The sequence below is a fragment of the Piliocolobus tephrosceles genome, chromosome 6, assembly GCF_002776525.5.
Source record: "Piliocolobus tephrosceles isolate RC106 chromosome 6, ASM277652v3, whole genome shotgun sequence".
Lineage (NCBI taxonomy): Eukaryota > Metazoa > Chordata > Mammalia > Primates > Cercopithecidae > Piliocolobus > Piliocolobus tephrosceles.
In genome coordinates, this window is record NC_045439.1 from 154,798,334 (window position 1) to 154,811,256 (window position 12,923).

At 39.4% G+C, this 12,923-nt stretch overlaps 1 protein-coding gene across 1 annotated transcript in view; it reads right to left on the bottom strand.

Annotated features, from left to right (window-relative positions):
• RYR3 (ryanodine receptor 3) overlaps nt 1-12,923 on the bottom strand; it is a 404,874-nt gene that overhangs the window by 361,945 nt on the left and 30,006 nt on the right. The window contains exon 3 of the mRNA XM_031935734.1: nt 10,387-10,494. Coding sequence (XP_031791594.1) covers nt 10,387-10,494 — 108 coding nt within the window. The remainder of the gene's footprint in view (nt 1-10,386; nt 10,495-12,923) is intronic.

Genomic DNA, 12,923 nt, shown 5'->3' on the forward strand with positions numbered 1-12,923 from the left:
ATGTTTCTCTCTCAAGAACAAAAGCAAAAAGAGGGGTAACTGGTGCCTAAAAACTCTAAAATCAAGTGCCTTTCTTCTTTCATCACAGAGGCAGTTATCCACAAAGAAAGAGGTGAATAACCACAACCAACAAGGGAACAGACTATCCACGTGTCACTAAGAACATTTTTTTAAGGCTTTTTTTTTTGTTTGTTTTTTTAACCCAAACATCTATCTGGTATTTGGGCAAAACTACTTAGTACATGGAATGCATGAGCTGTAGGCAAGAATAGGCCTTACAAGTGAACAAGTTCAAGAACCAGTACTATTTCAACACAGCAATGAAACTGATCATCAATACAGGAAGGGTACTAGAAAACAGTTTTCCCCGTTTTCCTGGTGACTTAGGAATCCTTCATCATGGGTAGACACTGATCCTGGGATAGATGTTTAGGAGCCACTCATTTAGTTCAGAGTCCATGTTTTGCAGGTGGGACAGCAAGGACCAGACAGTGGGAATACCAAGGCCAAAATGTCCACCCCACCTGCCTAGTCCAGCACTTTCCTCCCTCATACCAGAGCAACATCATGGAACTCAGAAACACGGCTCAGCACTTTCCCCTCTCCCACCTCACTACAAGCCCAAGTACATGCTGTACCCACAGGAGGAAACTCCAGGTGGAAGCAGAAGCATTCTGCCTTCAGCTTTCCTCTTACTTTGTGGGTAACCATTTCAGCCCTCCGCAGAGCAGAAGCGATTTTTACACCATGGTTCGCCCAAATATATTTGATCTTATTCCCACTTTCTTTCCACTGATTCCATGTCATCATTTTAGCTCCTTCCATTCTAAAACCAGATAGTGGCAATCATAGGACTGGAGTGTTTTTACTCAAGTAAGGATGAAAATGCCAGCTGAGATCAGGGTTTCTCTAGCACCAAGTTAACTTTTCTTTAACAGAATATCCAGATTGGTGCTCTTATTAATCTTTTATGAAATGGAAATAAATTGGAATTTGTTCTAGTTCATTCAATTCTCCCTACAAATATATAATTCAAACTCAGGTATCTATTAAAAAGTGAAGTACATGATCAAAGGAAAAGTCTAATAAGTAAACTGAAGAGTTTCTATTCTCCTAGGATTTAAAAAATTGCAAATGTGCTTTATTTTCAAAAGGTAAGCTGGTTTCTTAAAAGATTTCCCAAAAATTCAAATATTATATAATTAAGGATTAAAACACGTTCCCAGAAATGCAGCTGAAATTCGTTTTTACAACCCATCTCTACTCCTGCCCCGTCATGAAGCAGTTATTTTTCTAAAAACTCTCAGCAAAATCTCTTATCAAAACATCTCCCTGAATAATAAACTATTTACCTACAGATTGTGTCCTGGAGAAAGCTGAGACACCCCCAATCTATCCTCATGCCTCTAAGAAACTTTAATGAAGATATTTAAATTTTTTTGCAATTAAAATATAAAAACCACCACCACCACCAACAAATATCTTTAGTCCAGCCACGGAGAAGCAGCTCAGGCTTTCTAGATGACAGATACCATTATGACAAGGTTATTTCAACAGAGCATTTCAATGTCCACAGCAAGGATGAACAGAATTCCAGTTTGTGTAACATTAGCAAAGCTAAATGTTAACACATTTGCAAAAACACTGCCAGGATCAGACAGGCATATCGATCTTAAACATGAGGTGCCGACTTCACAATATGCCCAATTTCACCAAAGACAGTCACAGTAAAGCTGAAGCACTATATTCAATAAATGGGGGGATTTGAGAGAGTCTGGAGCTTTAAAAATTCATTCTGTGGGTTCTTTCACTTGAAAAGGCTTCTACTCAGCATATGAAGAAATGTAAAAAGCTAGTTAACCTGAACGGTTATTCTTAATTGTTGAAGTTCACATTTAATTCTTCTGCTGGTTCACTCTGGAGATACGGCAGGAGAAAGAAAATATCAAACTAGCTTTTTCCATTTTTATCATGAATTCCAGCCTTATGGAATAGCAGAGCTGGAGTTGCATAATAGCACTGGAAGAGGTCTGAAGCGTCGAGAAGCTGAGATGAAGGCAAAGCTGCACACTTGTGTCATCTCACCAGACTGAAACCTATGATCACAGGCCGTCTAGACCATATTCAGAGCAAACAAGAGAGGCTTTAAAAAAAACTTGGAATGTTTTGAAGAAATAAAAAAATGAGTCCACAGGCAAGTCATTCTAATTGGAGAGCAGTGGGAAAACAAACTGCCTGGCGACAAATTTCTAAGTGTGCAGCCACCTCTAATTTCACAACACTGAAGGGTGAGGTGCACTAGTGGTTTCTTTCTTTTTTTTTTTTTAATTGCACAGACACAAAGAATGGAAACTGCCCTGAACACTCACAAGTGAAAGGCCCAGTTCATGACACATACAGCTTGAGTCAGTTGTCCATGCAAAGTACATGTATATTGAAGGAGTGAATAACATACCCATTCCGAGAGATCACTGAGCTAGCAAAATTAAAAACAAAACAGTAAATGGATATTTTAGCATGCACAGGTTTTGCCGAAAGCTTTCAACTTATTTGAGGAGTCTACTGATGCTTACTACAGAGTTTTAAAAACAAACAAACAAACAAACAAAAAACAGAATAAAGAGGGTGGGTTTCCTACCTGGTAAATATTTTGTTATCTTAGAGGTTTGCAAGAGCATTAAATGTAAAAGTTTGTTTTTCCTGTTTTTTCTAGTACAGTGCTGATGTCATCAACAAACTATAAGCAAGCAAAGTGCTGCCACCTAAGTCAGCTGTATCACTTTTTTATAACTACATTTACATAAGCAAATCCACCTGAGAAAAATGGTCAATACCTGTATCAGGCAATTTGGAATTTCTCTTAGAATTGCCATCAATTAATCAATCACTCAGATTTTGCTTAGACCAAGAAAGGTGCTTTCTTACCATGAAGTAAGTTCTTCCAGATGGCATATTTTAACTAAAAATATCATGTCATCAAAAGGCCAGTCCAAAAATGAAATGTGAGTTATTTACACATACCTTCATAAATATCAGCTTATCAAGGAAACATTAAAATCCATTACATCAGCATAAAATCCTAAAATCATAGCATAACATGAGAAAGAACAGTAAGGAAGGGAAAGGAAAGGGGGAAGAGGATGTACATATATTTAATGACAATTTGGTGTGTGAAAAAAACATTGAAACTTTAGTTTGGAGGCCTCTCATGTATATAATATTTAATTTATCAAAATAATTTCTAGCTCTTTGAGGAAAGAAAACTTATCAAACATACACGATATGTCTCCTATAATTCCACAAGAAAATTTACATGAGAACCTTGTCTCAAAAAAAAAAAATTAAAATTATGTAGTCAATGTTTAGTGCTTTACGGTTGCTGTCCTGGATGGATTTTGTAAAATTCTCCTTGTCCACAGCAAAGAAAAAAGAGAATAAACACATTTATTCATTCTACCTAAATAAATGGGAGCCAAGGTCTCAAAAGTAATGGTTCATACAAAAAGGCAAACATTTCCACAGCTCCTCAGTGATGGGCTACAGTCCCTAAGACACACCAGAGGAAGTGACGTGATGACACTTTTCCATTTTAACTTGGTACATTGCAACAATTACAGACCTGAGAAAGGACTTTGCATCTAAGTGATGTCATATAGAGGTGGGGAACTTAAAGCCCAGTTGGTAAGAGATTTACTTGAAGTTAAATTTCCAGTTGGTGGCAGTGTTAAGACCAAATCTAAACCTCCAAACTCCCAGCTTTGTCACTGAAACAGGCTGCCTGCCATGAGTACATCTGTAAAATGAACTCTAACACAGGGCAGCTTTTAAAGAGTAGGTTTCAACAAGCTTTTGCATGTGAGAGCAATTCTGCCAAGTCGTTTTGTTATTTTGCGAGTATAAACACATTATTTTTGCAGCAGGTGTGGATGGACAGCCATAGATTAAAAAAAGGAAAGACCAGCATCTGAAACCAGAATGTTATTTTTCTCCCTCTCCAAAAAGCAGAGTCAAGCCAAGCAAGTTAAAAATTTAATGACGTGATATCCTGCTCTCACCAATTAGATGTAGGGAGGGGGAGTGTCCCCAAGGATAGCAGCCTGAAAGGCATCGTCACTGGGGTGGGGACGTCCTGAGTGAGGGCACCAAGGACTTTCTTGGACTGCTTGAGGCAGAGGCTTATTTAACCAATGAGTACAAAGGAAATCCAGGCTTTCCACACTTAGCGTGGTTATTCTGACCGTAGGGACTTGACACTTCTACGGGCAAGACCTCGGACTTAAATCACAATATAAGCATGAGTGACTTAATACTTTTTCTCTGAAGGAAATCTTATGAACTCTCCTGAAGTGTAATCAATGCTTGTTAGATTTGACTCATTAAATTATGTATTTTTAAAACTGTGATATTAAAACATGTAAATTGGGATCAGGTCTAGAGTTGTGGACACAGTTCCTCCGTCAGTCATGCTTCCTCCTCACGTACATACAAAATAAATTATATTACTAATTTTTTTCTAATTTTTTTTCCTAATCTTCCCTTATAAAGGGAAGATAAAAACCTCAGAGTGAAATGCTAAATCTGTTTTTTTTTTTTTTTTTTTTTTTTTTTTTTTTGAGACGGAGTCTCGCTCTGTCGCCCGGGCTGGAGTGCAGTGGCCGGATCTCAGCTCACTGCAAGCTCCGCCTTCCGGGTTCACGCCATTCTCCTGCCTCAGCCTCCCCAGTAGCTGGGACTACAGGTGCCCGCCACCACGCCTGGCTAATTTTTTTGTATTTTTAGTAGAGATGGGGTTTCACTGTGTTAGCCAGGATGGTCTCGATCTCCTGATCTCGTGATCCACCCACCTTAGCCTCCCAAAGTGCTGGGATTACAGGCTTGAGCCACCGCGCCCGGCCTGAAATGCTAAATCTGGATGGCGGCGGCTCCCCTTTTCTTCTATGATATAAAAATGTTGGCGGGCACACAGGAACCCAGGAAGCAAGCAGTAAGGATCCTATTAGCCCTCTTCATTCCAGATGAGTGTGCACAACATGTCTAAATCTTGGCACAACAACAATTCAGACTTTAAACAAGGGGTTTCTAATAACTCCCTTCATCAGTGTTTGTTTTGATTTATCACCTAGCAGTGTCAAGGCAGATGCATTGTTAGCTGATTCTTTTTTAATGATGTTGCCACCTGTCACTAAATGTTCTGTGACTTTATGAGATGAATGAATGTCCTGAACTTGGTTGCAAGGTAAATATCTCATATATCTCATGACACGCACTGTAAGGACCTTTACATGAATATAGCATAACGTATGTTTACGCTTCACTGGCCATTTCCAAGGTCACATGATACCAGGAGACAGCCCCTAGCAGTCACAGGCATGTCATCCTCAGGAAGCAGTAACATGACAAATGTGCCACACCATTTCACTAGCAAACATGCTGTGTGTGGTATTTTCTACTGTAAAGACAAGGATAAATCAAAGTAGCCAAAATCTCCTTTTAGAGTAATGGGACTATCAAATCACACAAGTAATACAGGGAAATGAGGAACTTCTCAGTGAGGACATCTGTTATAAAGGTTCTTGCAGAAATAGTATCTTTCCAGGTCACATTTCCCAATCAAGGTTTTTTTTTTTTTCTTTTCTTTTCTTTTTTTTTTTTTTTTTTTTGAGATGGAGTCTTGCTCTGTTGCCCAGCCTGGAGTACGGTGGCACGATCTCAGCTCACTATAAGCTCTGCCTCGCAGGTTTAGGCCATTCTCCTGCCTCAGCCTCCCAAGTAGCTGGGACTACAGGTGCCCGCCACCACGCCTGGCTAATTTTTTTGTATTTTTAGTAGAGATGGGGTTTCACTGTGTTAGCCAGGATGGTCTCGATCTCCTGATCTCGTGATCCACCCACCTTAGCCTCCCAAAGTGCTGGGATTACAGGCTTGAGCCACCGTGCCTGGCCCCATCAAGGTTAAAAGGCTGCTTGTGTATCAGCATACCAGATATTTTAGCATCCAAAGTCAGGCATAATCTTATGTGTTCTGGACATAGATAAAGTGTCACGTTCACGTGGCAACTATACAATTAGTTTAATGTTGATATTTATATATATCATTTATATAATTCATTTTATATTTATATTTCATCTCTCTTTGTAGTTGTAAAGACCTGACATTGATGAAGTCAACTTTTAGAGAAAACCGGAGCCCTTATCGGAAGGAGTGCAGCTGGTAATTGTGTTAACTAAGGCCTTTCATTTCTAGAAGCATTATGCCAGTTCATGTCAGAACCCATTTGGAGTTAAGTTTAACATGCACCTAGTTGTGTAGCACAGGACTCTCCTTCCTTTGAGGCAGTTTGAATATTCCTGAAGGATCCGTATAACAGGAGGATGTGGACCAGGGATGAAGACAGGAAAAACTCACAGGCAGTTGTAGGCAGTGATCTCATTTAATTCTCACCCAGTTCTATGAGATAGACTGCATCTTGAAGATGTGGAAATTACGGTACAGAAAGGAGAAATAATCTGCCCCAGAGGACATCTGGTCCAATATAGGATGGACTGAAAACACATCTGCCTGACACTGAAGACTGAGCATTTTTTTCATCACAAATGCTGTTTGCTCTCACTTTAAAGTCATTTCTATAGGATGACGGGGATTGAGGGCTTAGAGGGAGATGGGGACATTTCTTTTGGTTCCGTGTCCAGCCGAAGGTTAGTAGACACTATAGGTCTAAATCAATTGAAAATGTGAAAATAATATTTGATTGCAGGAATTTTACTTCCAACTGTAGCCATAAAATTGGCCACAGTGCCAAGCATCTATCCCTTGGTAATTTTCCCCAGAATAAAATTACATAGGATTAGATCAGAGGTAAAGTGATCCAAGGAGGAGGTGAGATAGGGCAGACTCTGAGAGACACAAAGTGTTCTCTGCTCCAGGTCCTCCTCATCACTGATTCTCCTTCTCAATATAAAGCTGGCTCCCATGTACTACTGGCGGCCGCTAAGGATATTTAAATAATAAAGAAACCTCTTTGCTGTTAAATTAGGGCACTTTTGTTTTCTTTGTTAGCAAGAGAAATTGCTGCAGAATTGTAAATCCTTGCAAAAAGACTTCTGTACAATCAACACGTGAGTGAAAAAACAGCTGAAGTCATTTGTAACAATGTCCAGTTGCTACACAGCAGTGAACAGACACAGTACACCAGGACCAATTTTTGACTAGAAGGAAAAATTATACTCTTCAAAGCCTCTCATTTGGTGGCAGTCATAATCATTAGTGAAAGCAATATCTATTTAAGAGCAGAAAATGGCTATTTCCAAACAGAATGGAATGGCATACAAAGAAGGCTTCATCCCACTCAAACATCCCCAGGCTCTCCAGAGAATCATTCTGCTCTGTCATGTTAACGCACTTCCTTATTTTTCCTTTTTCTTCCCTGCTGAATATTATCTTCTAAAATCAAATAAAGTACCAATAGTAAATGTACACAGTAATTACTTCAGAAAAGCAAAATAATCACTCAAGAGATGATATAAAACTCGTGTTTTTCATATGAAAGACTGAGAGCCCAGATAGAATTGTGAGAAAGTTCCAAGAGGGTTCTAGTACCTGAAGCTGCTGTTCAGGTAACTATTCTGTGGAGTCATCAATGCATAGTAGAATAATATGACTTGAAAACTGTACCTTCCCATCTGTGTTCCATCTCTCTCCTCACGTCCCTTTCTCTGAGATCTCCAGTGAATACTACTCCTTATAATAATAGTGATAAATGTGTTGAGATGGGAAATAACTATTAGGTCTCTCTTATCTTGGGCAAAAATAGAACAAAAGGCAATATGGAAAATTTCAGAGTCTGACTCAACATCATGACGATGATGATGATTCTATAGATATTAACAAAAATGTCATGGATCATTTATTTTGAACGTGAGTTTTCAAAGAAGAGTAGATTATTCAAATAAGATTGAATGTATTGGTTTCTAAATGTTTTAACTTATAAATGGCTCCTGAAATATACAATTATATTAAACAAACTTCTGCCATAACATGCCTGGTAATTAAGGTAGGTCTTATTCGTATATTCTAAAATGAAGATTGAATGTATTGGTTTCTAAATGTTGTAACTTATAAATGGCTCCTGAAATATACAATTATATTAAACAAACTTCTGCCATAACATGCCTGGTAATTAAGGTAGGTCTTATTCGTATATTCTAAAATGAAGAGCTCAGTTTTATTAAAGTGAGTCCTACCATTCTATTTGGAACATGAATGATTACTTATTCCTCTTAAGACAAGCCAATTTAAGACTATAAGTTCTTTGCAACAAAGAAGAACCAGAACTTTTGAATTTACTTTCTCATCTATAGGACTCTGAACCACTCAAGCTAAATGATAAAGAAAAAGAAGTCCTTTGAAATATACTTTTAAAACAAAACAGGATAAGAGAATAGCCAAGAAATCATTCCCCAATTAACATAGTATCTCTTTGTCTCCTTAATTTCTAACCTAAGACCATAGAGTAGGCTGGGTGTAGCAGATCTTTTTTGACACTGAAAAAGTGGTGATATTTAAAATCAACTAGGTCTCCCTCATCAAAGCTTTCTGTATATGATGCATCTTGGAAAAAGAGTGATCAATTAAAAAAAAGTCTCCCTAAACTGGAAGTGTTTGAGGGTATGTGGAAGATATAAGATGCTGAGGTCAATGCAAGGAACGGGAAACCTAGACTGAGGCAAACATTAAATGAACAAAAATCTCACCTGTGTTAATGATCTAAGGCACAAAGCAAACTATTCTCAGTTGTCTTCCTACAGCATACTGTTATAAACCAAAAGAGTGAAAAAACACAAATATTTGGTATTAAAGGTCTTAGGGATCTAACTCACAGAACCCTGTGGCCCCAAGAGATTAGATGTACCCTTGGGCACATCTAATTAAGGGCTGGCGGATAACCGAAATGTAAACATCGATTCTCTTGATTCTATAGTCAATTGTCTCTTCTACTACAAATGAGACATGTCCGTATTATGCATGACTTCAAGTAAGAACAAACTATGCTACTAGGTAACTGTGAACAGTTTCTACCCACAGACAGTGTACTCTCCGTTAGAGAAGAAAAAAAGACTTGCAATGACAGTACAGAGTGGTAAAAGCTATGATAGAAAAAGTACCTAATGTTGTCCCAGCAACAGACTTGTGGGGTCTGCAGAGGCTTCTCAACTGATGTGATAACTAAACTTGTTCCTTGAAGGATACATAGGGATTACATAAGGGAAGTGGGAGAGGAGGAGGAAAGCTGTTCCACGTGGAGGGAATAGCTGATATGCAGGATCAGAGGCAAAAGAGAACCGGCATATTTGAGGCAGACAGAGGAATTCAATGTCACTGGGACACTGAGTACTTGGTGGGATGTAGATGGGGCAGGAAAGGTGAACAGGGCTCACCAACTCCTAAAGGGCTCTATGCCATGTTTAGGAATTTGGAATTTATCTCAAAATAATGGGAAGACAAAGGATTTTAAAACAGGCAACTGTAATAATTGTATTTGCACTTTGGAAGAACTGCTGAGTGGAAAAATGGGAGGAGGGGGTAAATATAGAAGCAATCAAAGCAATTAATAGGCTGTTGCAGTAACCGAAAGGAAGACGACAGTCATCTAATGCAGTATGAGGGAGTGAGGGTGGTGGAGAGAAATGGCTGAATTCGAGATACTCAGGCAGTAGAATTAAAGTATTTGGTGATAAATATGTAAAAACGAATGTGAGTCATTAGGAAAGGGAAGAGTCAAAAATTATTTTGAAATATCTGGCCAAAGTCTTGCCCAAAAGCCTTCTGACACGGGCAATATGGAGCTTGTCTCTTAGTTACAAGGATCATTTTACTGACAATGGAAACTCAAGACAATTCTGTACTTGCTCATCATCAGTGAAACCATCAAGTTCTGGACACCTGTCAAAGATTCAGAATTCTGCAGGAAATCATGTTCGAACTGTTGTAACTTGGTTGTGCTCCATTGGAGCAGTCCTAACTCCCCAGTGAGATTTCTCCAAGGACAAAGAAACTAGCTCACAGGCACCCTCAATCTCAAGACGCTCTCAGCCTCTCCACATTCGCTAGTGAATTCTGGGGTAAGAGAGGGGAGTAGGCTCAGCATCCTACGCCTTGCTTGGGCAGCATTAGTGGTGGTCTATTTTCTGGTGGAAGCTGATTAACTCAAAGGAAGCAGAAATCGGGTTGCTGAATAACAACTAAACTCCGGGAGAAAGATTTACTATCTCCATATGAATCATCTCAACAGTCTTAAATTTTTCAGTTCAAAGTTGGATGAAACGTAGAATGTATTTTGGGGATGTGGTGCATCCCAATCCCAACCGAGGACACAATTCAGGTACTCACCCCTTCGCCGCCATTTTCACCTGTGTTGGCAAGCATTTCCTGCAGGGCTCTGACAGATAGGGACTGTTCCAGCACAAAATTGCAGACGCAGAGATCTGGAGGAATGTACTGTGGAAATAAAATCAGAATGAGGATACCTACTCATATCAGTCACGCAACAACATCCCAAGGGCAAAGAGCCTATGAATCAAAATGACAGTTGGACGGGTGAATAGGAATGCAAAAAGGTGGCTTTCTCCTATTCAAGATGGGTTTTAAGCTGGTTTCTAAAGAATAAGAAAAGCCCCATATATCAAGGGAATCGTTTCCAACATGTCAGGGTCAACCTGAGGGAAGGCTGGAGGTACATATGGAAGAACACAGACATAGCCTTGCCAAAGAAGGGAGAGGAAGGGAAGGCTGATCTATCTACAGCGACGTCTGGGTGAGACCAGAGAAAGAAAGCCACTGGGATCTCATCCACAATAATCTGGAAAAGGTCAGTGGACAGACCATAATGTGGCTCTACACAGTAGGGACCCTAATACAGAATCCATTGATTTGTTAAGAAAACCTGGATATAGTATAAAAAGAGGCCATAGAGGGGGTTCAGAGCTATATAAATACAGCATAATCAAAGAAATGTCCAGAACTTTAAGAAATGATGATCCCTATAATTCCAATTTATTAGAATCAGTTAACAGTGACCAGTTAACATCATGACATTCATGCCTATTCTAGGACATTTCTTAACAGTTAAAGATAGCCGTCTTTGCATACGAACAGTAGCTAATATTTATTGAGTACTTTATGCCAGGTACTGTTCTAAGGGCTTTGCATACGTTAACTCATTTAATCTTCACAACCACCTTATAAGATAGGGACTATTAATATTCCAGCTTCTCGCCAAGGAAACGAAGGCACAATGAGTTTAGGTCGCCTGCCCAAGTGTTACATTTGGCTGAGTCAGATACAAATCCAGACAGTCTGTCTCCGAAGTCCATGCACTTAACCCTACACCGTTCCTGCCACTAATACAAATATTAAAGTTTTTCTTCACTGTGAAAACATTTTAGATCAGCAAATATTCAAGTATTTCATTTATGCAGTGCTTGATATTGGAAAAGATACAAAGAAATACACAGCAAAATCACGGTCTTTCTGGAGTTTACAGTCCCATTTCGATGACACACCATTTTCCTTAAGAATACAGCTTGTGATCACCTGTGTACCAATCCTGTGTTTCCTATATGATATTGGCAGAACATCAATACCGTGAGAACAGAAATGAGGAATGAGGGCCAGAAGTCACCGACAGCCATGCCTAACACTTCAAAACAGTAAAGCTGTTTCCATGGAGCTCCACTTTAAAAGCTAAACCAAGTCTGCTACTAAGGCTCCGACAACCTCTCTAACTTCAGCATTTAGTTTTAAAATAAAAATAATGGAATTGACCATCTTTAAGTTCCCTTTAATTTCCGAGTGTTTGTTTATTCTTCCTCCTCTCCCAACTGCAATATTCTCAAAAATAAGATAATCGGCCTGCTGGACCTACCTACAATTTTCCTTTATTAAAGTTGTGAGCCAGGAATGGATAATCCTATTCCAAAGGCTGCTGGCTCTGGTAACGTACATTTTCAAGTAGTTTTCAACTAAGGATTTGGATTTGAGTGAGTACTTTTTTTTTTTTTTTTTTTTTCCTGAGACCGAGTCTGGCTCTGTCGCCCAGGCTGGAGTGCAGTGGCAGGATCTCGGCTCACTGCAGGCTCCACCTCCCGGGTTCACTCCATTTTCCTGCCTCAGCCTCCCGAGTAGCTGGAATTACAGACGCCCACCACCAACGCCCGGCTAATTTTTTGTATTTTTAGTAGAGACGGGGTTTCACCGTGTTAGCCAGGATGATCTCGATTTCCTGACTCGTGATCCACCCGCCTCGGCCTCCCAAAGTGCTGGGATTACAGGCGTGAGCCACCACACCCGGCCTTAATTGAGTACTTTTCTACTTAAATACTTTTCTACTCAAAGTCTCTATGCTGAGAAATCCTAAAAACCTAGTCTTGGAATTCTGGCAATACAGGAATTTGCCCAATCCTTTTTATTAAAACAATTAACTAAGAAGAGATTGTAACAGAGGAGGACTACCCACCTTTATTTTATGTTGTTCACTTTGTTTTCAAAGTCTGTTCCCAAAGCAGGTAATTAACTCATTTGTATGGGACTTGAGCAAGCAGGCGGCTGGTGATGCAGGGCAGAGCTTCACGTTCAGGAAATGTTTGTACAGTACACACAGCATTATTACAAGTAGCATACAATTATATGATAAAGCATTTCCTTAAGACCTTATATCATAAACATACCTTGTCCAACTTCGCCTTCCAAAATGTGATGCTGTCTCAGGAGATTTTAGAGAGATTTTTCTATCACCCTGCCTACCTGAATTTCATGTTCCCAGAATAGGAAGCATAAAAGCCACAGTTTGCTTGTTTCCTCCTCTTCCAATTCATTAGAATGAATGATTCGGAGATTTCCCATTGAAGAATGCCTGCAGTTACGGTTGG